The sequence below is a fragment of the Lytechinus pictus genome, chromosome 6 (genome assembly GCF_037042905.1).
Source record: "Lytechinus pictus isolate F3 Inbred chromosome 6, Lp3.0, whole genome shotgun sequence".
Taxonomy (NCBI): domain Eukaryota; kingdom Metazoa; phylum Echinodermata; class Echinoidea; order Temnopleuroida; family Toxopneustidae; genus Lytechinus; species Lytechinus pictus.
The window spans coordinates 13,181,255-13,208,014 of NC_087250.1; the positions used below are offsets into that span (position 1 = coordinate 13,181,255).

Below are 26,760 nucleotides of genomic sequence, written 5' to 3' on the forward strand. Positions count from 1 at the left end.
TACTTTGTATTCTGCTTTGAATGGAAATGGAATAAAGAATTGAATTTAATTAAAACATTCCAGTGGGCCTTTTTTTGCAAGGCCACACTAATCAGAACGTTGCATTATGAGTAGAGGACCTGGTCTGCTTGGAAAGTTGAATACTTGATGTGGTGCTCTTACGGATGCTGTTTCATACTTCAAAGCATTTGGTACAGGATCAATGTAATGATAATTTCATTTCGTAATTTTCCAAATGAAAATTACAAGAGTCTGCGCATGCGCATAGGTGGGATCATGGCATCAAACGACGCCATTTTTCGATTCATAATTCCTTATTTTACCACCAAGTAAATTCAAGTCATCGACCATTTTCCCGCCATAAAAATTTATGTAAGGTATTGTTTCAGTCGTTAGATCTCAATTCAGTGTCTAGTGCACTCGCTCCGATTTTTTTTTCAATAGTCCTTTGACCAATATCTTTACCGAGTTAGTAGTTTGACATTAAAAAGCTACAGACAAAGATTATCATCCTGAGATTTTTAGCCCATCCCGCGCTTAATATTACTATTTTTAACAAGACAAAGTTACTCGGACTTGTGTTCATATCTTAAATTATCCCTCACATCAAAACCGTTTTATGGTAGGCCTACACCATTCCAGATATAAATCTAATTATGTACTGGAATAGTGATAAACATGCACTTCTTTTGGAAATGTAACTATAATAAAACCAGGCTTTAATACAATTTACATAATTTATTTAACTTATCGCCAGCTTTGTTCGACAAGGATAATATACAGGGGGCTGCCAACATCGACAAAAGTAACATTGCATTCACAATACACACATAGTGTATTGGGTCTGTTGTACTTGCACATAATACAGAATAATGATTTGTACATCGCATTGTTCAGTGTATACAGGAAACTTTTCTTTTCTCTAAACCAATCAAAAGTCATTGTGAGTTGAATTTGCAAAGTCCATGCTAAACCCTTCTTCAGGTTGCACCCATAAATAAAAGTGGCACAGAAGGGATTTTGTTTGTGGCAGGCAAAGATTAATTCTTGTATGATCAGAGGTTGTATCAATACTCACGTTGCTCTACCACATGCCTTTGCAAATATGAGGATGTACAGAGGCTATAGGAAATTGATAACTTAGAAATAACTCGGTTAACCTTGATCCTTTTAAACCGAAGGGTCCACACTAGCATCTACAAAGAGGGTTCTTGAATCGGCGAGGGATCTTGAAGATCGTTTACCTCCGGAAACCGTAGATGGCGTGCGTCAACAGCTTGAGGATGCTAAGATGGTCTACCCTGACGCTTTCTTCTTTTCAGAGAATAGGTAAATGAAGCAGTAAGCTTTTTTCCTTACCTTGGCCGTACGCAATGGGGTGGGAGCAGTCCAACCCCCCCAAAAAAAATTTGAAAACGTATATTTTTTAGTAAAGTTTTCACAGAATTCACCAAAAGTATGAATAAAATCCTTAAAATTTCACTTAACCAAATGCCAGAGCGCCCCAATCGTTTCGTTTTTTTGCTTTCTAGTTTTTTTTCAAATAAAAGTTAACGCGTCGATCCTCCCCTCCCCCGTCCCCCCCCCCCCCCCCCAGAGCAAAATATTATGCGTACGGCCATGGCTCCTACCTTTTGTTAGTTAAAAGCATATTATCGTGGATTTTCTTTGGAAATATGCCGCGTCTTTCAGTATAAATCACTCAGAGTAGAATATGATTTACGATGAAGACGTTTCTACTGCCACTTTCTTTTTTGTAACAAATTCATTATCACTCTGACAGCAGCCAGAGATTAATTAGACTTGGTCGAGAAATATATTGATGGATACCTTGTGCGCTTGCCCTAAAAGATCTCTGTGACAGGAATTCCAATGTTTTTCACAACGTCAGCAAGTGATAATTTTTTTCAGTTGACTCCCCACTGACTTACTAGCCTATCTGTATATGCATGGACATATTATAGGTCCATGGTATATGTTACCAAACAATTTATATCATTGGTGGATATGAGGGAGTCGTAAGGCATGATCTGACCAATGCAATGATGGGATATGCCACACACAACTTGTGTGTGGCACAAACGTAATTTTAAGGCACTCTTAATTAATTTAGGTCGCTCCAAGGCCATAAGATAGGTTAACGTCTTGTCACTCGCAATGTAGTCCTACTTTTGACTTTGATTTTCAGGGTTTCATTATTTTCTATTTTCTTCCAAATGGGTGCGTCGTGGTCTAGTGGTTCTGACTCTCGCCTTTGAAACAGAGGGTCATGGCTTCGAATCCTAGCCATGGCGTGTTTTCCTTCAGCACAAAATTTATCCACACTGTGCTGCACTCGACCCAGGTGAGGTGAATGGGTACCCGGCAGGAGTAATCCTTGCATGCACCGAGCTGATGCACCGAGCTACCGGTGATGGTAGCTCGAGCTAAAGCCGGGGTAATAATAGCAGCACTTTGTATCCTCTGGCAAAAAGCGCTTTATAAATCCAGCTATTATTATTACTATTTCTACAGGGACATCTTCGGACTTCTCACCAAGGGCATGAGCAAGAATATGGCACTGGGCGAAAAAGTTACCTCATTTGGTGAAAGTATGTTTATTTCTATGGATTATACACTGAACACCGATGCTATCCCGATATCGAGGGGCGATGGTAATATAATATTCCTTGGTGGCGACGATATCAAAGACAGGTAGGTGTTGTGGCTCAATTGAAAAGTCTATTAAGGGTCCCATCTTACACATAATGGTAGTTGATCCATTAACCTCAAATGATATAAAATCCGGATAAAGTCAAAACTTTTTTTCTGAAGGAAACTTGAACAGTGTCCTTTGGGAGCAAAGATGAAGCCCTCTGAAATGCCAAGACAACGATGAAAATACTACATTATACCTAAAAAGCATTTTAAACAGATAAACAATGCAGATGTTTGCATCGCTGGCTCTCCATAGTTGTGATTGATCGACTCAATCGCTGCTCTTCGTGAGGCGAGACCCAGGTATGATGATGATGATGATGAAATACTCGGGTATGATTCTACATCACCTCAGAACTAACATTTCTATTACATAAAGTGTATATCACATTTTTTATTCCATGTTATTATCAATATCTCTATTATCATTATTATCATCATCATCATCATCATTTTCACAATAATTATTACAATATTTATTTCCTAATTTCAATGTCGTATATACATAAATCTCCTCTTGGTGGTCTTTTTCTATGTTTTAATTTGATTTTGTTTATTCTTATTTGCTTTGTGTTTTATTTGTAGGTTTGATACGTCATGGGTTGGATGCGGATGCGAAGAATGTGTGGGAATCCTTCTGGAATCCATCGTGTTCCGGGGACAAGACTATGTAGGCGGCGAGTCACATGACAGTGACGTATTCCGTTTGCAGTTTTTCAGCCCATGCGCAGGTGAGAACGTCATGACGTGATGATGACGTAGTGATGCCATTCTCATTCATTATATCTGCAATTGTGATGGTTATGACATGATAAAACCGAAACAAAATTAAAATAAATAAGAAAGTCACAGAACGAGGCTAGCGCGATCTTACGGTTAAAACGTCACAACTGCTGTATCTAATAATGACGTCTCTATCACTTTCAAAAATTGACGCATGCGCATGAATCTATTGGTATGTCATTTCGCTTGAGGTGTACCGTTAGAGATTTATTGCAGTTTAACCTCAACCTCAGAGCAGTGTTTGAATTAATTTAACCCGACTTTAGAACACGGGCCAATGGGTTAAATCAATGTAGTATTGGACCATCTGATGTTTAAGATGATATTGATGATGATGGGTTCTGCTGGGCGCTCAAGGCGCTTGCTCAAAATAAGAAGTTTGGGATATCTGAGAAGTAGACCAGGGCCCCGCAACACAAAGGTTAGCAATTAATCGTAGGCTTGACTTTTACGATTGATTGTACATTGTAGCCAATGCAATCAATCGTAAAAAAAATGTTCTACGATCATTGCTAAGCTTTGTGTTACGGTCCCAAGCTGATTTTAGAGCGAGTAAACATTAACTGTAACCATTAATCCCTTAATCAATTCATCATATTTCCTGATTTTTTTGTCAGACTCTACCGACCCGATCGAAGTGAGGGACCTGTCCGATCCGATCCGGTTTTGGTACCCGGTTTCCGCGCAGCCAAATGACCGACCCGTGTGCTCGTTCTTAGACCAAGGCACGGACGAATGGAGCCAGGCAGGGTTGGAGGCGGCCATCGATGGGACGGACGTCCGATGTGAAACCAACCACACCACCGAATACGTAGTTGACTTGATCAACGAGAGCGGGCAATCGACTTCGACCCTTCCCGAAGGTAAATTTACTATTTTGAAATGCTAACAATGCCTCCCACCCACCCACCCCCCCCCCCCCCCCCAAAAAAAAGGGGGGGTCGACATATTCAACGCTACAAATAAAACTGTGATTATTGACCGTTTAATTTAATTTGATTTATACGGAAGGTTGAAAAAAAATCAATAGAATGGAACTGCTTTTATTCACCCTTACACGATTAAAGATCTGGCCTTTTAAGAGGTCGAACAAAGTCTGCAAATCAGGTGCTGATTTTCAGCTCAAGAAGTGCTAAAAACGTACGTGATGCTACATTGAGCACCGAAAGTACTAAGAATCAGCACCTAATTGATTCACTCTTATAGCACTCTAAACTGTTGATTTTGCACTTTATCGTATGTGAGTAAATATCACAGCGTGGACGTTCTGGTAATTTCAATGAAAAAAAAATAGTTTACTGCGGCCCATCTATCCAGAGCTTTGATTTATCACAATGTCCTAATACCACAGATAACAAGAGGAAAATTACCAAAATATACACACGTCACAAAAAATGAAAATATTTTCGTTAAGGTAAACAAAACTGAAACTTGCTTGGAATTTGCTAGCATTTTTCCCTTTCTTCTTCTTCTTGAGTTTGTATACTCGTTTTGCCTTCGGAAAATCCGCCTAATACATTAACTCGTTAGTTGTTATGAAGTCTTCTTTAAACATGTGTTATAAAAGATAAATCATCATTCGGCTTGTTTATTAGTGACTGATGCTACCACTGCTGGTGATGAAGACGATGATGATGATGATGATGACGGTGGACATATTGATATAGCAGGGATAAACGGTCTCATCGGTCTTGGCGTAGGCGTCATCGTGGGAGTCGTTGTTGCAGTCATTGTCGTTCTGGCCGCAGTCATCATCTTGATCGTTGTCGTTGTTAAACATGTGAATAAACCCAAGATGATCGTTGAACCGGTTGTCAAAGCTTAAAGGGGAAGTGAACTGGGTGTGGTCTCTCATTGACCATCTGTTATAAATACATAGTCTTCAAATGAACGTTTTCAGATATGTACTAATACTACAGATAATAAATTGACCTATAGTTGTATTTGTATAGAGAAAATAAAATGTTTTGAAAAACAAGAAAAGTAATTGTTTTGCTACTTGGTAACATAATTATTGAGGTATAAATGTATTGAGTAGTTAATTAGCATGTTATCATTCAAGTGGGTCTATATTACTAGAATACTTCAGTATTTTGGGTCAGGAAACTGGCCAGGTTGAGGAATCGAGATGGCGCCGTAGGTTCGCATCTGCTTTAAGCTCTAACCCTTCTTTATTTATGAACCATTACATTACATAAATTACATACATTGCGTACAAATCAGATTTACAATAATAGTTAACAAAAATGCATGACATTTTAACATTTCGCTTAATTTCACACACATACACACAAAAATGTATTGTATATATTAAACATTGAGTTGAACTGAATTTTATTCGTTTAGTTCATTTCTTAATCAATTTTCAACCAATCAGACATACAGAAATACAAATCATATAAGCCCAATAAACAAAACCATTGAGTTTACATTTGTACACGGATTTCATCAATACGAACAAAATACAATAAAATAGTATCAAGTGTAACTATTATTGTATTATTTTTTTACTAATTATGAACTTGTAAAATATTTTTTTGAAAAAAAATTGTTTCACAGAAATTAGTAATCATTAATCAATCTTACACTGAACATTTGGAATATTTGACGTTTCCGAGCAAAAACCCACACATTAAAGAGCAGTACATTATATGTATCGGGCTTTCCTTGGTGCAGTTGTTGATTTTTTTTTTCAGTTGTTATTCTCAGCCGTTGCACCACCATGCATTGTAATATAGAAAATACCATATTCGAAAAAAAAACCGTGAATATGAAATTACGTGAAATTTTGTAGAGTCAACAGGGCATTGTATTTGGTGTATACAGCAAGAGCTGCGTATTTATCGCAAACTGATTGATCAATAATGGAAAGAAAATGTAAGGAAGCGGTGAAAGAAGAGAGATGTATATATTCTTATTTTTGCACAGAGATATAAATATTTATTCAAGAATGTTGAAGAAAAAGAGGAAGAATTATTATGATATTGCTACATATTTTATCATCAAATAATCACTTTCATGTAATAATAAGTCATCACTATGGATCACCTTGAAATTTAATGTATTCTGTAAATAATAATTTGCTCTTCTTTTAGCTGAGTCTTAAATGCTGTAAATTTGATATGGATATATATACATTTTCTCATTTGTTATTGTTTCCGATATAATATCGTTTTCGTCATTGCTACTCACCTATATCATTGCAACTTTAATTCAATATTTATCAGTTGTATTATTATTAAATAATTGCATATATTAATACAAAAACAAAATACGAATATGATGTAATATATTACAATATGGATGTTGTTTGTGCTGTGGAATTGTTAAAGTTAACTTTTCATTTGAATTCCATGACTTTCATGACGTCATCGCTATTTTAATCACCTTGAGATTTGAATAATTTATTTGTTTTCTCGTGTTCATGTTTGATGTTATATAAAATGATGGGTTTGTACCGTTTGTTGACGTCATCGCTATTTGATTCACCTTGAGTTGGATAATTTGATGTCTTTCTTTTTTTATTCCGGTCTTTGGTTATATAAACGTGAATTTCATTGCTCCATCTGACGTCATCACCGTGTGAAACACCTTGAACTTTGCATAACTCAATGCCTTTCTTTTTTAATCAATTGTGTGGCTTAAAGCCGGGAAAACATTGCTATGTATAAAACATTGCTCTCAATGTATGATGTTAAAATGTCAACACTTATTATTTTTTTTTTTTTCTCAAAATCTTGAGCAAGCGTGCCATAATGATCACTGAATTTCAAAAACTCGAACACTCGATTGTTAAACAACGTAATTGTAATTGTAACATATTCCACTATCTAATGAAAGTCATATGAGACACTTCCCCCAAAATAATCCAGTCCCGCAACTATTTTGATTATCATGAGAAAGCAACGACACACACATACATATATGTATTTTGTCTATTGTCAGTATCCAATACATTTAAATGTGATTTGTTAAAAATATATGAAAAAAAAATTTGAAACCTAAAATGTCATTTCTTGTTTTCTTCCAAAACAAACTTTAAAGCAATCTTTCAATTTATGTAAACAAACATTTTTTTCGCTTATCTCTATTATATTATAATGCATTTTTATTATTATGTTATAATTGATATGACTACCATACACTTAATACGTAGACTACGTAAATAAGATGTAAATTGTCTGTCGTTATTTGTACTTTAATGAATGTTTGATTGAAAGGAATGAAAATTGAAACTTGCCTTGTCTTAATACCCGAAAGTCTTTCACGAAAGGGATGATTTTAGTCTGCTGTTGATTAGATAAATTGTTTAAATGTTTGTGAATTATGTAAAAATTGTGACAGTATAAATTTTGACAGAGCATTTTTTATTGTTATGGTCATTTAAAAAGGTTTGGGGACTTTAAATCTTAGAGCAACCTTTTTTATTATTTGAATAAAGTTGATTGTATAAGCTTGTGAAGCGAATGTATATTATACCGTAATATAGCCTTGTAAATTTAGAGGAGTGTTGCTAGAACATTATAGAAACGTCGGCATTAGTTTAATTCTTTCACCGTCATAATGGCACTGACTTTTTATTTGATAATTAGACATAACTGTTCTTGGCTGAGTTTGCTAAATAATTAGGCCTAGTGATTCTACCTAGGCAAGTGTTTATTTTACCCCCCCCCCCCTCCCAGAAAAAAAAATGCTGGTATTCCAATAATGAAGCTGCCTTACTCTCGCTTACGTCTTTCAGTTCTTCATTTCTTCGCAAACAATAACTTTGCTCGAACGTGTAAATAATGTATAATATTGGAGCATGTGACTGTAATTATAATGAACCGTGAAATTGTAAGCGTACGTATTAAACTCACAGTGCTCACTGAACCCCCACCCCCCCCCCCCCCCACCTTCTCCGAAAGTATGTGTTTTAGGTGACTTCAGTGCCAATTATTCAAGAAAAAAATATGTAGCCGCAAAATTGAATTAAAAAGAATGTATTTAAGAAATACTACCTAACTTTCTAAAATGGCTAATCGTAAATTCACATTTTAACATGTTTAAGACAGTTTGTTGGTAAATGCTGTCCACATAGGCCTATATCGCATAAAATGTAAATGACATACATAGGAATGCAGTTTTGTTATATATTGCCGTGAAACTTAAGTTTACTTGGCCAATTATTCATTAGAATCTTTAAACGAAATATTTAAAACGCAGTGATCATGGTCGATTATAGAATATAATCATAATTCATCAGCCAAATCAGGGCTCTGTAACACAAAGATTAGCGATCAATCGCTAAATGAACTGACCAATCAAGATCAATTTTACCCGCGCATTTGACGCAAAATACCCTCCAGGAACCAATCAGAAGTCTTCTTACATATTTGCTATTCATCGCTAAGCTTTGTGTTACGGGGCCCAGAACAGAGGAGGATGGGGCAATGACGTAATGGTAGAATGATGGTAACTTCATTATTCTATTCTAGACTTGTTTATTTTGCGTAGTATTGGAGTAGTCGCCCTAGGCATGAATCTACTAAAAGCATGGAGCTACTGTGGTTGGTCCATGCCCTAAGCAAAACATTTTCGCGCACTGCATCGGTGCAGAAACGCCCTTTCGCAATGCACTTTTAATGCGTGATGCAGCTAAGAGCGTTTTAGCGCGCATGCGATGCGCAGAATTGTAGTTTTAAGGGCGTTCTTACACCGACACGACGTTTATGTCCTTTTCTATATGTATATATTTTTTTTTTATAATATAAGACTGGATGGGCCGGTTATTCACCTTCAGAATCCTTTTTCAAATCAAGCCTGCTTACAGAGCTGACGCATGAGTTGAAATTTTTATCTAAGTCTACATGTATACTTAATGTGAGCGTGCGTAGTTTATACTCTTTGTGGGCTTATCTGAAATATTTCATTAAGCTAACAAATATGATGTTGTAATAATGCTTACATTTTTATATTAAGCTTGATTTTTTCTATTGATGTGCTTTGTGTGAACTGAAGTGGTTTAAGCTTTCCTCGTGCTTCTTTTTAAAAGAACAAAAAACCTGTCAATTGACTACTGAGAGTCGTAAAAATATAAACGTATACTAATAATATTTTTGCGTCATAAAACAATTCCCGGGCAAGAATGCCGAAGAATAAGGACAAATGTGACTACGGAAATACATATACTGGCCCTGATCATTGTGCGCCTGCGAGTCCGACTGCCTTATCTCCTTTGTGGATCTAAACCGGATTACTCTGAAGAGTACTTCAAAGTAAATATCAACCGTGATTAATTTTATCATACAAACCAAGACAAATTTACAAACGTCTAAATTGAAACTTTTAGAAAATGACTGAATTCGGGAGGAGGGGGGCGACAGGGCAATATGTTTGTAAGTAATCCACCCCGGATAAGAAAGTGACACAATTCGGTAATACTGCACTGTAAAAACTGTGGTGTTTAAACTGAAACCAGTTGGTAGTAATAGAGGACCACACCCCGAGGTGTTGAAATTACACCCTAGAGATTGAACATGACACCAAAGAGTGTAAATGTAACAACCAAATGTGCTGTAATACGTCTATAGGTGTTAAACTAACATCGTCAATTTAACACCAGTGTAAAATAACTGGTGTGGTCCTCTATGCTCACCGGTTAACGCCACAGATTTTGCTGTGTATGATTAATTTATATCTTTTTAGATGTTGAAATGCTATTTTCTCATCAAAGGATACGTGATTTTAAGCAAACATGCTGTTGGTAAATCAGAGTAGTGTTTTGTATAAGTCGTCCATATTTTTTCAGATGTATTATCTTCGACTGAGCGAGGAGCATCTGTGAAAATATTGATCCCGGTGATTTCATGTTTTCAATATATTATAATCATTACATTTAACAGCGTTAGAATGTCCATTATCCAAGATTTATCATGTTCATTGGATTCGAAACTGGTAACTTATTTGAAGTAAATGATATAATTCTGTATCCGCACGTTATGTTTCTGAAATCATGCAAACTAATTAATAAATAAATTTCTAGTACCCTTCTCAGAGATGACTCCCACCTGTGTTTTATTTACGTACGAGTAAAAAAAAACAGACCCCAACCCCCCCCCCCCCCCCAAAAAAAAAAAAAACCTTAATGCTAATTATTAATCTTACAGCTACGCCTTCCTGGAGCCAACAAGAAATATATATATATATTTAGGGATTCATTAATTAATGACGATGGAGGTTTCACACGGCTACAGAGATGGTTTGCAAAGCAGATGTCAATGATGTCATAATCCTACAAGAGCTGCATTAAAAGCCATTTCAAAACTTTTTTTTTTCAGTAATTTAAAATATATTGTAATTGTTTAATATATACTTTGTAGTATCAATTCTCAAGTTAATTTTTATTGAAAATGGTTTTCCAAATATTTTTACCAACTCATGTAGGAATATGACATAATTGGCATCTTGGGTTCATTCATTGCATTCATTCCTTACTGTGGAGGAAATCAAAATTCACATCACTGCAAAGAATAAATCCTGACCATCCACGCATTAACACATACCCCATAAATATGTTTTCAAATTATATGGGAAAAGATACCTTTTCCAGCTATAGATAATGATTATGCGCTCCTGGCATATTTTTTTTACTTCAATTGGGGATTTGTGAGATGTCAAGGTTTTTTGACTCACACGATATACTGTCGAAGTTTCAATTTGTCAGGTGCATACAAAAAATGTTTTTTTTAAGTGGTGGAAAGGTTTCTTTTAAAACAAGTTTTTACTGACTGCTTAGAAGTTTTATTGAGATTGCATAATGTGCAAATCTCCTGCTGCATTGAGTGAACCCCGAACTTCAAACATCGCTTACTTTTTTTCTGGAGCTCTTGCTTGGCTTCTTCTGCAGTAAAAGAACTGCTTGTGTAAGTAATTTTTTAAATAAATTTTCACAAGCTATATTTCCATGCTTTATGTTTTTACTCAATCAAAATCTCAGTATTCATTTTTATGGGCGAATTACATGTATTGGTCGGTTTGGGTTGCTGGTCCAATTTGGCTAAGACAATAGAATCACCGACGATATAATATCCTAACAATATAGAGTTACGTAGTTACGTCTTTGTTTTATTATTTGCTTTATAGCTGCATACATAAGTTGTTGAAATGTTATTTTTGCATGAGTTCGGATTATGTCTCTTTTCTGATACAATTTGCCTGCTATGATTATTACACTGTTATTTAATTTGTGTATTGCACTGCTGCAATTATCATTTTGTTCTATATTTTCTTGATTATGTATGTATGAAATTTATTTGAATGAATAATAAAGATCACTACAAAACAAAAATAGAGAAAAAGTAATTTGTGCACATGTACAATACTTGAGAGGGGTTGCCTTATTTCAGTGAAGGGGGTCGCTTTGGGTTTCCAAATTTCATTGGTAGATTGTTTTTGTACAAAGCCAAATTCGACAACAATTTAATACAAATATAAAACAGAAATCGACATACACTGTTTAGCCGAATTGTATTATTTATATAAGATTGTTTTATTAGTTTCACTCATTATCCATAATCACATCAGTCGAAAAGCTAACAAAGACGAGGCCAAATATTGAAATATCGTTGTTCTTCAGATCTACAGCGGTTGTAAACATCTAATTAAGTAAGACACGAAACTACTAAATGGTATACATCTGCAATACATAGATTAAAAAAAAATGGTTTAACTCAAAATGGTAGAAATAATTATTCAACTCCAGGCATTTCATGTGACGGCATCAAATTGCACAGGAAACTGTTTAACAATGGTACGTATTTGATCATGTCCACCCTTTATCTTTAATGTATTATTGTCCTTTTATTTGGCAAACTCTGAAAGGGGAATTACATGCACTGGAATTTAAAATGAATATCATGATTGGCGCCCCGTCCCCCTAACCTATACAATCAGTACAGTCGAAAGGATAGGGAAGGGGCGGGCTTCATTTTTGTTTCGTTTTGTTTTGTTTTTTGTCGTGGACATCATAATACCGACATATGCCACATATTTCAGGATTTTTTAAATCACTTTTACTACTGTACATGCGGTTTTTATCTTCTTCTTTTTTTACGCCAGACTGTGGTTAATTTCATTATTTCGTTGTCGTAGGAGCAGCAAAAATATCAGAAGCTTTTGGACAAGTGTCTGTGTGTGATTTGCGTGTATGTGTGTGTGTTTTTAAAGACATGCATGAATGACATATGATTATTTACAAGGCAGGATAAATGTTTTAGCCTTTCAAGTTTTTGATAACATCATTATTCTGGATTCATAATTGGTGCTGCCGATCGGTTTTATTATTTTAAAATATCACATGATATGAAACACAATGGGTGATTTCAAGTTCAGTGTCGACCTTTTGGTGTTGGTGTTAGGTCAAATTTTACACGATTATAACACGAAACATAAAATTAAGGTGATCCAGAAAAGTCACTCGCTAGTTGTTGTGATGTCAATAATATGATCTGGATCAGTTTTACAAACTCATAATAAGTTTTGGGGCTAGGAAAAGTAATCAAAATTCCAACACCAACACTAACACCAAGGCCAACACCGGACTTGAAATCACCCAATGAATGAAAAAGAATACCTTGACAAGGAACACAGGAAAGTCGAAAAGCTTATTTCCAATGAGTCCTATTACTATAATAGTACAAAATTGTCATTTGTAACAACAAAATGTGTTAACTTCGACAGGTACACGAAAATAGTATAAGAACAAACTACGATTTAATCAAATCATTTGTAAGAAGCTTAAGAAAGATACAGCTACAAGAAGATTAAATCTTAATGTATTACACATTATCTACATATTATCTATAATAATAAAAGCCAACTGTAGAAAATGTGTCATTTGAACGATGACATTTAGTTATTCAGCACAATTTACTCGAGGGTATTGGTAAGAGACTTCGCATAAATCTAGTAGATATAAATACACATTTATCAAGTACATGAAAACACCTTCGGTATTATAGCTACATGAATATAGACGTTTTTCTCAAATAATATAAAGTAAAATGAAATGAATTAAGTCTATTTCCCATTAGTCAGCTATGCACAACCTCCACTCAAGATAAGTGGTCTGAATACGCAGCCTAGCCTGCATGCAATGATCTATGTATTCTTGCTTTAAAACAACAAGTTTTATAATATGTGGTAGTCTTGTGTTAAGACCGAACTGTTGATCAAACTTTCAATAAGGGCTTGTGCCTACATATTATTATCTCCACCCAACAAAACGATTTGTTAAACGGCGAAAAATCAAACAAGCAATATTCCGAAAATTCCATCAAAAAAGAATTGCACAATGAAAAAAGATAACGAAACTATTTACAAATTAGATGTAAGCACAAAAAGCACAACCGTGAACATTATGGGTAATACGTATATCTAAGCAATTGATGCGAGCGCGAAAAGCGAGCTGAAAAATTATGATATTCTATGGAAAATCTATAAGCACTTTTGGTAATCAAGAACAGGATGGGTATCTATCTCAACATTTTATGCGAGCGCAAAGCGCGAGCTGACAATTCATTAATTTTCGACCCAAAACTGGACATTCTAAGCGCTATTTTATAACCATGAGCAGGACGAGTATCTATCTAAACAATTGGTGTGAACGCGAAGCGCGAGCAACTATATTTTTGATATTCTGACCTCAAATTTGGACATTGGTAATCATGAAGAGGATGAGTATTTAACGAAGCATTTCATGCGATCGCGAAGAGCGAGCTGACCTTTTTTTTAAGTTTCGACCCAAGAGCGAGATTAAAGTTATTGATATTCGGACCTACAATTTTGAGTATCTGAGCACTGTTGGACATCATGAACAGGATGGTCATTTAACAAATCATTTTATGCGAGCGTGAAGCCCCTATGTCGGACATCATTTTGGCGCCCCAAAGTTTGAACATCAATTTGACACCCCTAGAGTGAACATCAATATGGAGTGACCTGATGTCTTATTGTACATCAATTTGGCGCCACCCTATGTCGTACATCATTTCGGCGCCCCCTAGGTTGAACATCGATTCGGTGCCCCCCCCCCCCCCTTCCTAGGTCGGGGCCCCCCAGAATACGCGCATGATCTTGTGGCCAAAGATTTGTGGGCGTTGATGATCTGCCGCTGGCCCACCTCTGACAACTCTGTTAACGTGTATTCTTATATCCTATGAGGGAGTGCTCTATGATTTTCGACGTCACATGCATAAGAATGATAACGAATAAGATCAATTAAAGATCGATACCAATTGTGGTAACGACTTGAAATTGGGTTTGAATAGACTCTAATGACATATGTGTCTGTATGTATTAATGAAAGTTGTGTGCCAAATGGCTCTGGAAAGAAATGTGTAATTGCTGATGAAAATAAGCATGAAATTCCATAAAATGTCGGACATTTTTTTCCAAGCAATATCAATACACTGTCACACATATGCCATTTTGTGTTGTCATCAAAATCATCGGTTTCAGCTAAGATCTCATGATTTGCAAAGATGGGTTGATTTCAAGGTAGCAGATCTAGATATGTGATAATATGGTGGTAATTAAGCTTGATTTCAAAGGCTTTCTCATTAGATAATTGTTTGAGACAAAATTATTACTTTCTTGTACCTTTAAACAGGTATCGGTTAGGGCATATATAAATTACATATTACCTATGCTATGTCGTGCTCTTTCTCTATTCCGAAGCGTTGATTTGACAAACCGTATTAGCAGGACAAGGCGGGTTCTCACATGACACGGGGCCCAGTACGTGAAATATAGAATGCATAAGTCTTGTGTAAGTGCAACTGTCATTGAATCCTGAAAACGAAAAAAAAACATCTGAAAACATTATTAATCATTGTACGAAAGCAAATGGGTGGAAGTACAGATGCCCCAAAGTTGTATAAAAGCATGTGTTGTTGCTGGGGGTCGTTTCATAAAGCTGTTCGTAAGTAAAGAGCGATTTTAAGAACGACTGGTAAACCTTTCTTATGCGCTTAACCATCGCCAATGAACGTATAATTTTTCACAAGAAAAGATCACCAGTCGTTCTTAAAGTCGCTCTTAACTTACGAACAGCTTTATGAAACACCCAGCTGTTATGGCCCAATAATAATAATAATGATATTCCACGTTTAATGTATATAGCACTTAATACATCGGAACAACGTCTCTAAGCGCCTTTACAGACATATTATTACCCCCGGTCATCGGATACTTGCATGCCCGCATACTCTCTCTTGTGTTCTTCCTCCGCTAAGGTCGGAGATCAACGGCGCCGTTGGAAGGGCCGCAATTCATTTAAGGCTCTAAGTTGCAATCATGAAGTACTGAGTAAGTTTTGACGAGTTGTGTGGAGGTTGCGTAAGAAGTATAGAATAAGCGTATGTAATTGGGCTTTTGTGTTGCAGCTAATACGCCCAGGAGGTAAAAAAAGGACCGACTCTACAAAAAGAGCAGGGGTGGATTCAAAGCATGGTCCGAACTGCTTGGTGTTGGGATTAGCTTTAACCCGCTGGATAAGGTCCTGTCGGACAGGTGCTAGGGCTGGACAGGTAGCAACCAGATGTTCCACATCCTCGCAGGCTGACATGCACAGACGACAGCAATCATCAGGTGCTTTGCCAATCTTGGCGAGCCGGACTTGGGTCAGATAGACTTGACAGGAGATCTGGGCACGGATGGTGATGGCTGACCGCAGACTTGGATTGGAAATGTGCCCAGGGTACAGATCCTTCGCCTTTGGTTTAGGTGTTCTAGTCCATAAGGACAAGGATGTCTTCTTGGTGAGGGCGTTGTGCTGCCTGGCCTCAGACACCTGAATCACTGCCGACTGAACCATTCGCTTCCACAGATGGTAGTTAGGGGGATTCCTTACAAGTTCATCAAGTGGGGGAAGGCTACGTTGTTGAAGTGCATTACGCCATTCTTGTATGGATTTGGTGTTGGCACAGATACCATGAAGAAGCATCCTTCGTTCTATCCTGTCCATGTCGGTGCACAAGATCTGTCCCAGAAGTAGGAGCTTTTCCTTGGTGACCAACAGGCTAATTTGGATTACGTCAGTGAGAAGATATACTGCTTCGTCGGCTGATGTTGTTGGTAGACCCAGAATCCGCTTAAATAGGTGAATCTGTGCCTTATCTAGGCGATTCAACATTGCCCTTGAGAAGGGAATGCTGGAGCAGCCGAAGATCATCCTGGGAACACAAAAAGTTTTCCATAGTTTTGCAGCGACATGGGGAACTACCCTTGCTCCCAGTGGTGAGGTTCCCACAAGGGCATAAAATGATCTGTATCCCTTTGTGATAGCATCAGCAGCGTAGTCATACTGAAGATTGCCAGTCCTGACGATGCCAAGGTGCTTGTGTGAGGAGACCTGTGCAATCGGTTCACCATTGATCTGCCAAGAGTTGTCACTGTTCAGAAGGTCTTGATTGAGCACGATGATTGCACTCTTGGAGGGGTTGATCTTGTACTTCCACTCCTTAGTGTAATGGGAAGTGACATTCAACATCTGCTGCAGTTCCATGGGCTCATTGCTAAGAAGTGCAATGTCATCCGCGAAGGCTATGACCCCAACATATAGGTTGCCGACTGAGCAGCCAAGATGATACTCCCTCAGACGCTTGATGAGGTCGTTGATGTAGAGAGTGTACAGCATGGGGGAAAGCACTCCCCCCTGCCTTACTCCTTGGAGGACAGGAAAGGAGGGACCAACTTCATGTTTCCAGAAAACCTTGCTTGAACAGCTGTTGTAAAATTCAGAAATGGTATCAAGCAGCACTGTAGGTGGACGAGTCACTGCTATCTTCGAAAGGAGACCATCTTGCCAGACCGTGTCGAATGCTTTCTGGGCATCCAACATAGCTATGTACAAAGGTTGGTTGAGGGACTTGTACACTTCGATGACAAGGTCGAGTGCTTTACCTGTAAGAGTACAGGACCTCTCTCGTTGGAAGCCAAATTGCAACGGGTCTGGAATTTGGTGTTCTTGTAAGTGTTGGGAAAGTTTGGGCTTTACCAACAACTCCAACAACTTCCCTAAGACTGGAGTCAAAGTGATGCCCCTATAGTTTCCTGGGTCTGTTGGATTCTTGTTCCCACCTTTGAAGAGAGGGATGACAAGGCCATCTTTAAGACTGAGAGGAATGTGCTTCAGATGTATCATCCAGTTCATCATGATGAGGATAAGGATCCTAGTGGTGCAACCAGTGTACATTAGGTGCTCAGGAGAGATGATGTCCGGACCACTAGCTTTGCCAGGCCTCAAGGAAGAGATGGCCAGGGACAGCTCCTTCGAAGTGAAGAGATGGTCAAGCCCTTGTGGATGGTGTATAACAAGGGAGTCTATATTCTCAGGATGTGTTGGATTCAGAACCTGTGTAGGACTGGAGACAGATGGGGTGGCAAGGTCCTGGAAATGCCGAGTCCATCCCTGGATGATATCGGGCCCAGAGTAGGTGAGACCTCCAAGGTTGAGTTGGTGCACATCAGAGCCAGGGCCTTGTTCTTTCACTAGTGTATAGAACAGCCTGTCGTTGTGTTCGTCGGCTTCCTCAATTCTTGACAGAAGACCATTCCTGCAGGCAGCTCTTGCCTGCCTAAACTTAGCACGAAAGGCTTTTTTCAAATCGGCAGATAACACACCAACTGGACTGTTCTTGTCCTCTCCAGATCTTTTCCAGTCTTTCAACATGTTGATGTGCCTTTGATAACACTCCTCCACTTCGGGACTCCACTCAGTCTTCCCTTTACCTCTACCATTCGCTTTTGTGTGAGGAAGATTCATAGAGGTCTGAACAAGGGCTGACTGCAGTCTGGCAGTAACAAAGACAAGGAGATTCTCATCAGGCATAACGTCCGCAAGGGAAACAAGAATGTCCTCCGAAGCTACATCAAGAGGTTCTGTATACAGCTCCTTGATCATCTGTTTTGACAACTCCTTCCACTTGACTTTTGGACGGCGGAGAGGGTTGCTGGGAACTGTGTGGTGAGTCCTTGCTTCGGATACACTAGATGATGCAGGTGACCAGGTTACCTTGATAGGAGAATGGTCAGACAGGTTGAGGGGTTCATCATTTTAGATCAGGAGGTTGGAGAAGTCACCAGCAGACTTGCTGTGGGTTAAAAAAGTGTCAATGTTGGACCGTTTGGTGCCATCATCACTTTGATAAGTGTAGGCCTCGCTGTCCCCAAGTGTCCTTGATAGGCACACCAAGTCGTTCTCGGCCATGAAAGAGTCAAGAATGTTGAATGCTCTTTTTTTCCGTTCCTTGTTATGGAGATCCACATTCAAGTCACCACCAATGATGACACTGCTAGACCTGTTCTGCTGCATGATGCATTGGATTTCTTCTAAGATGGCCTGGTATTCGGCGAGGGCTTCAGATGAGGCATCACAAGGCATGTAGCAGTTGTAAACCAGCACATTGTGTTTTCCAAAGAGCAAATGGAGACAAAGTACCCTTGGAGAGATTGTTGGAATAACCTTTAGTGAGCATGGGAGCACCTTCTTGACAAGGGTGGCAACACCTCCTCTGCCTCTTCTAGTTGGGAGAGAGCATAGCTGATCATGGGCTTTGGAGAAGGCATGAAAATCTGACTGAAGATTATTCAAGAAACCTAGTTCACCCTCATGAATCCAGTGCTCTTGAAGTAGCAGAAAATCAGTCTGTTTGAGTAGTAGAAGAATGAAGTCTCTGTTGGACTTTACCCCACGAGTATTGAGAGAAGATATGTGTAGGCTTGGTGTGGCGTTTACCTCCTCAGAGGAGGAAGCAGTTGCAGACTGCTTTTTGTGAGGTCCATGATTTGGAGGTGAAGTTCCCTGATTGAGACATCGATCGTGCTGGTAGGACCTAAGGATTGGACTGTCAACATATTCAGTAGAGATGCTGTGAGGTAGTATACCCTCTCCATTTGCCCGCAGTACGTTGCAGCTGATGCGCGGCCATGCCGAAAAGGAGAACTTTGCAACGTAGTGTCTCTTGTCCTTAACTGATCTTGAGTCCCTAAACCTGCAAAATTTTGCCCTTCCTCCTTGCTACACCTCTGGGCTTCAGCAGACAGGGAAGACAGAGTCTGTGATGGCTCGTTGTTATTTCTCGATGATGGAACAGTCGAGTGTTGGTCATTGTAAGGATAGAGGTTGAGAACAAATCCATCAGTTCTCCCTGACTTTGACTTCTCAGCAGAATCTGTGTTCCGGTTATCCAGGGCAGGTCGGCTGTTCCTACCTAACTGTTGGTGTGGACGCACTTCCTCCCCAGTGCGAGGTGTTGGCTCACCAGGGTGCTGTTGAGATGACATCTCTAGATTACCTTCAGGAAGATGATCAGCTTGATTCCTGCCTTCTTCACCATCCACACCAGGTGTGACAACAGGAAAGGTACACTGGCGAGACAGAGGTTTCATTGACCCTGCTTTGACCACCGGGCTTCTACCAGAGTGATGTTGCTTCTGAGTGAATTCCAAGCTTTGCTTTGTGGACATTGAGCCATTTGATGTTGCATTGTGGCTGAACAATGATTCATTAGGCAGACGGGTGCTGTTTTCATTCCGAGAAAACCCAGGAACCACATCAGTATCATCAGCTAAACTCTCAAATTTGTTGCTAGTTGGAATGTTATATAGGCCAGTCTTATCGTAGTGTGTAGAGTATGCAGCTTGAAAAGGAGGCGACAAGTCTTTGCTGTTGCTCCCACAAGCTGATTGTTGATGTCCACCCTGGTGTTGACCCATAGGTCTGGAAGAAAGGTTGGTGCGGGCCTGTTGACCATGATGGTTATATATTGATGATCCAGGTTGTGAGCGATGGTGGTATTTCTCATGACTATTGTTATCCCTACTCTTTTGACGCTGGGCACTATTTATAAAGAATCTGCTCCTTTGTAATCTTGGAGGATGTGATCTATTAACACCAGATGGACTAGGTGGAGGTGACCTATCCAATGAGGCAGAATCACACCGAGATATATCTTGGAGACCATGGGATTTGCAAACTGCTGACAAAAAGTCAACTTGCAGTTGGAGGGATCGTAGCTCGGCTTCCTTTTTGACCAGCGCACTTTTCAAGGAGACTACTTCTTTGTCCTTATTTCCGAGTATGATCTTATCATGAACACGCTGGTCTTGGAGACTCTTGTAATCCCTACGCAACTGTCGGAGCTGATTCAGGAGTTGCTCATTCTCCATTAGAATGACCGTATTGATACTTGATTTTTCCTTTAGGTCTTCCCTGAGAACTTTCAACTGTTTGGAAGAAGAAGCACACTCCACGCAAGTAGATGGTCGGCTATCATTGGTATTATGTAGAGCATCATTTGCTCCCACTTCACGACTACTGTCTCCCGGGCACAGAGAATCCTTCTTCCCATCTGCACATTCACAACCAGCAACTGGTGGGTAATCATTGTGGTCGCTGACAAGAGTAGCCATTATGGATTCAGTTTGGGTGGCATGTTCTTGAACATTAGGTGCTTCTCCACTGCTGTCCTTAGATTTGTTAGTAACATCAGGCTGTTCCGGCGAGATAGAAAGACGTAGCAGACCATTGATGGAGGAGCGAGGGCTAGGAGTTGTGGAATGAGCATCTCCCGGGCACGTCAAGAAGTCTAACTCTGTTTCAAATTGATCTTCTGTAAAGGCTTCTCTGGATGGATGACTTGGCGAGAACTCACTGCGCTTGTCATGGGCAGACTTGTCTTGAGGGTGTAAACTGGCAGGCAAGGGTTGAGCTACACTCGAGCATGTCAGGAATTCCAGGTCTGAGCCTGATTGCTCTTCAGTATTGGACTGGCTTGGCAGGGAACACTCGCTGTTAACAGATGTGGTTGAATTTGTGGCAGACTTACATGTAATAGCAGAACACGACACACAAGTGAAAGGGGCATTCTTGTCATTGATAAGCTGTGCTAAATCTTGGTCCAGCAGCCCTGTACACTCAAAGTGAATCCATATGTTGCATACATGACATTGGATCGTATAATAGCATGCGTGTGTCTTGCAGATGGGGCACAACAGATTCAGCTCGTCAGGGGAACACTCGCATACCTTGGCTGTAGCATTAACTCCAATTTTCTGTGGTGAGCTTGCTATCCTGTAGATTTCATCCATGAGGCAATTTAAGCTTACTCTTATAGAGGAGTCAGATGTGACATCGCTAACTTGTAGGTCGACTTCTTGGAGAAGGGAAGACTTGAGCTCGTTGAGCAAGTGAAATTGTTTGCCACTGACAAACATGTGGTGGGTCTCCTCAAAGAATAAGATGGATAACTTCTTTACCTTTCCTGCATCTCCACTTTTTTTCTTATTGTAGATTTCGAAGCCACAGCTCACTTGGCCACGATATGGAACGGCCATGTGTGCTGGGTTGAAAGAAGGATTTCTAACCAGAGAGTCACAAACAATATTTTTCATTCTTGCGTACAGATCATTTTCGAGTGCTACGTTTACAAATTTATGACCACCTTTTGTACGACCCTCTGAAGAAGGTGCATACAATGTATGCACCTTCTCCACTCCCTGTGAAGCATTCCAACAAGAGTTCCAAGACTCAATTGCTAGGCATACTACATTTTTAGGCTTTTACATCCTACCGGGTACCCATTTAACACCTGGGTAGAGAGTGGCAAAGTGTGGATTAACGCCTTGCCAAAGGACGCTAGGCCATGGTGGGATTCGAACACACGACCCTCTGCTTACGAGGCGAGAGTCAGAACCGCTACACCACGACGCTTCCAATCTGTTTCAGTCTTGCCTAATATAGTCAAGGCAATTCGAGACAAGTTTTTGTATACAAATTTAGGCCAACTTGATATTTTCGATCACTCCCCGGGCCTGTTGCATAGAGAAAAAATTGTATTTTTTTTTCAAATATGCCATGAGTGAACAGTGTAAAATTTATTGGGTGACACGACATTTACTCCTGCAGCAATTGCTCATGGCTTTATTTCGTCTAAGATTATGGTTATGGTTGCAAAAGGGTTTAATCATAATGGTTAGGTTTTGGAAAGGGTACAGCGTTGAATCTAGGGTTTATTATTTGCCAGAGTTTTCCTATGTTTTTATTTTTTATTATTATTTTATTTTGCAAGAAGTTTGGTTGGGGCAATGGGTCAGTTACCACCCCCCCCCCCCCCCCCTTGAAAGTATTCTATTCAATATACCGCATTCTTTATGTCATTTCCATTCAAAACATAATGCAAAGTAGAGTATTTCAGATACAAAGTAACAGACTGATATCTTAAAGAAAAGCTATATGAAATAGCTTGCAAGATTTACTCATGTAATTTCTTCGCGGCGTGCTATCACGTTTTCAGTATTTTCGTTTAAAAAATGATTAAAAAAAAACGCGACCTCTAATCTACGAAGTGTACGGTCTACACTTCGTTATTTTGCATATTGTTCATTCACGAAAAGTTAGTTTTGCACAGACTTGACACGAGTCTTTATGCACTTTACCCAACAGTCTTTCAAGATTTTCAAAATTGCAAACGCTTTTTAATAAGACTAATCATGCCGTAACAGACCAAAATGCAACAGCACAAGGGAAACAAGTGTTAAAGTTTTGTATAAACATTCGAAGCATTAGACTCTACAAACATAGATTACTGAGCTGAGCGAATAAGCATAGAGCATATAATAGCATAGTAAGGGTCATTCTCAAAAAAATGTTACAATTCACAAAAAACGTGTCTCGACTATCTTATGGCCGCTAGCTTCACAACCCTGAACATTTTCTACAAAAATATTATCAAGAAAATTACAATAATAGACTAGCTCCACAAAGCATATACGACCAGTGACTAATAAAGCTCTAATTTTATTACAAAAGCCTTTTATTTTTGCTTTTTGTTAGAATCGACGCTGTCTCGGGTCAGTTTTAGATTTTACTATCATTCTCTTTCCTAAGTAGTCTGTATTTCTTACCTACATTAATGTCTGGTGAGGGCAGCTTGGTGTAAACGTCCGACATACTGCGCTTATCCTAGTATTTGATGATCCCTTTGTGATTAATTTCACTTTTAACTTTGTCCCAAATTCATTTTAACCTCCGTAACGAATACTGCCACAACTTTTTTTCCCATTCAAACTGAATGATATTATATGATAATGTGTCTACAAGTAGAGTGATATTCATTAATAAATAATTGATAGGGAATTATCATATGTGTTTCCTGTATTACAAGGAAATAAAGGACTATTCTTAAAAAATAAAATGTATGACTAAACAGCTTTAACATCCGTAACGCACCTTAAGAAAATATGCACTTTGGCAGTTCTGTTAAGGATTCAGTATCTTATAGGATAAGAGACACCTTTCATAATAAATACAATTTTCAAAGGTATGACTGTTAAATAAGGACCACGTTGGACCATAAAGCATAAAGACATTAACTTCCGTAACATTTTTTCTTGAATATGCTACAAATTTGTGCTATACTGAATCACTCCGGATCATACAGATATAAATCATATAAGGTACCGTCCACCTACTTACCCATACAAATGATAGCTATTCATCCTTGTCAAATTATTATTACACACCTTATTTTTAACATCACTTTGAAAAGAGGGAAAATTGCCAGCGAAAACAATTTCCCGAGAATTATATATATTTAATGTTTTTAGAATTTTAAATAATACATACTACAAATTTTGAATATTGGCATCTTCTTTAGAACTTAAGATTTCTAATTTCCTTTGCTATATAAAGTGCATTAACTTCCGTAACAATTACTGTTACGGAAGTTAATACACTTCTTTGCTGTACTTTGCTAAGATTGATAGCACGATTCTAGTTCCAGAATAGGTGACATGGCTTTGTCTAATGCTGTAGTCGGCAGAAATGATGTAGAGAAAGGGAAGAAGGAGAAACAATTAAGCTTTCATGGACAAGGAAAGAGACAGAAAAACTGTTTGCAATGACTCATGAGGAGGGTTAATGTATCACCGATCAAAAATGTGAGCGCAAAGCGCGAGCTAAAACTTGTGAATAGTCTAACCTGAAAACTTGAAATTCTAGCATTTTTTGTAGAAATGATCAGGATGTTATCTGAATAAACTATTAATGCGAGTACAAAGTGCTAGCTGATTTGTTTTTCGTATTCTGACCAAAAGCTTGACATTCTAAACACTCTTTGTACCAATTACAACGATGGGTATCTTAATTGATGCGACTGTAAATTTTTTATATGTTGATCTGAAAACAATATTTTTTGGACGTTGTAATTTGAGAACAAGATATATATCCAATAAACAATTATTGCAAATGTAAAACGCGCGCTTTTTTAGGTCTTTTTTAGGTCTGCAAATCTTTAAAATGGCATAACTTCGCTATTCCTTGTTCAATTTTGATCATATTTGCAGTATTTTGTTTGTCTGCTTATTATCTGTTCAGATCATATTTTTCAGCCTGGATGACCCCTTTAACGTGCATGAAAAGCGCTTGAATAATCGATATAGGCCTACTTACATGAAAACATGGAAAGGGGTATTTCAAACTCTCACGGTTTGTTGGAATTTATAAATGAAATACGTATTTCGATAATCAAACATTTTGGCTATTCATCATTTTTTTAAATCACGAATAGAATGTGTAATTGCGTATCTCGATAAAACAAACTGATGAAAAAAAAATCGCGATTAGATCATATAGATAGCATTAATAATTTATGTATTTGTGAATTTTTAGCCTCTTGTTTCATTCACCTTACTTTTTTATTATTCATTTCCCCATGTCCTTTTTTAAATGTTTTTCCCTCTTTTTCTATCTTTTTTGGCTATTGGCAGGCGGCGGGATTCCTCGTAACCCAGAGAACTCATCCTGGTAACGGGACTGCGATTGTTATATTTTGTTTATTGCCAGAAACTTTAAAGATGAACTGTAATTCTGTTGCCCGGTTATTCGGTTTTTTCATTCCAACTTTGAACAAGAACGACAATAAAATTACAGTTTCCGTTTCCTGTTTATGTTTTTTACATTTTTTTAGGGGGCGGGGTTGGCAAATTAAGCTATGCGTTCCACATTTATCTTTATTTATTAATAAAAGGTTATACGAATACCTAAATATGGATTTTCCTAAGCTAACAAATAAATACTGCAATTTGTAACTTCATTTAACTTCCGTAACGAAGATTGACAAGGGTAAATGCCACTCGAGGATTTGATGGTAAAGTATCTTTTGATTCCCAGCATTGGTCATGCATTGCTTAGGATCTCAGGTTATGGATGAAAGTTATTTTAAGGTTGCCTCATTCAAATTATGAACATTAAACTGAACGAAAGATGTGCAATGATTTTTATGGTTCTTTTTGTTAAATGTTATTTGGTAAAATCCTGCTTCTGAAAAAGAATATTGAATATTTTTTCTATCTTGCAAACATTTTTGCTTCAGTAAATAAAATTGTTGATACCACACTGAAACTTAATGGTGTGCATTTCTATTTCAATCATTTCAAAGGTGATTTAATTGAGTAACATAAGTGAACAATGCTAACGATTAACCTCCGTAACGTTGATATACAGTGCTTGAGTTAATCCGGTCAGTACTTCAAATTGACGCAACAGCGACATGCCCCTTTTCTGTTGCCACTTTCTCATACATGGTACTTTCACAATCTGTATTTTTCAATCCATTTTGTAGATTTTATTTTTACGATTTTTCCTCCCATCAATTGTAGCATTTTTCTGAGAATGACCCAGTAAGCATATAAATTTATTTTACCTATTTTCATTTTTAAAGGAGAGGTCTGTTACATTTTTTTTTTCAGCATTTTACTCTTTTTGTGGAAACTAAAGAGATGAACAGTCGAAGTAATAATTCTTCTTTCAAAAAAATATATGTATATAAGTATCACCGATTCTGTTCCTTTTTATGGTAACTTCAGTAAGAACTTGGCAGGACAGCATTTTGCTGGTAAATGCCACGCTGGTATATAACCAATTACCTAGGATACATTTTACGTCTTGGTTTAATCAGTCAAAGTGGCTGACCTTGTAGACGACAGATATTACTCTCGGGTCTTTTTATCAAAGTGGAGACAATGGCGGAGTGGGGATTCGAACTCACAACCTTGTGATTATGAGTCCAATGCTCTAATCACTGGACCACACGACCCGTGGTCATGGTCATTTACAACAGTTTGTTATGGCAGATTTACTACGGTACATTCTCTTTGGCCCAAAGAAAGAAAAGTACATGGTCTGTTTAAAAAGAACCGTCTGTAAGTTGTAGCTGCTGAAGCTGGTTTTAAGCTTCA

The 26,760-nt window shown here is 38.2% G+C and overlaps 2 protein-coding genes across 2 annotated transcripts in view; one reads left to right on the forward strand and one right to left on the reverse strand.

Moving 5' to 3' along the window:
* The window catches only part of LOC129262926 (uncharacterized), a 39,907-nt gene extending 31,486 nt beyond the window's left edge, over positions 1 to 8,421 (forward strand). The window contains exons 16-20 of the mRNA XM_064100944.1: positions 1,182 to 1,329; positions 2,515 to 2,694; positions 3,283 to 3,428; positions 4,098 to 4,343; positions 5,076 to 8,421. Of these exons, the coding sequence (XP_063957014.1) occupies positions 1,182 to 1,329; positions 2,515 to 2,694; positions 3,283 to 3,428; positions 4,098 to 4,343; positions 5,076 to 5,305 (950 nt within the window). The 3' untranslated portion in view covers positions 5,306 to 8,421. The remainder of the gene's footprint in view (positions 1 to 1,181; positions 1,330 to 2,514; positions 2,695 to 3,282; positions 3,429 to 4,097; positions 4,344 to 5,075) is intronic.
* Positions 8,422 to 15,814: 7,393 nt separating this feature from the next.
* Positions 15,815 to 18,424, reverse strand: LOC135154510 (uncharacterized). The gene has a single exon (XM_064100766.1). The coding sequence runs from the start codon at positions 18,422 to 18,424 to the stop codon at positions 15,815 to 15,817; it is 2,610 nt and encodes an 869-aa protein (XP_063956836.1).
* Positions 18,425 to 26,760: the final 8,336 nt, after the last annotated feature.

Coding starts and splice junctions, on each gene's coding strand:
- LOC135154510 (XM_064100766.1), bottom strand. CDS start 18,424: ATGATCAAGGAGCTGTATACAGAACCTCTTGATGTAGCTTCGGAGGAC.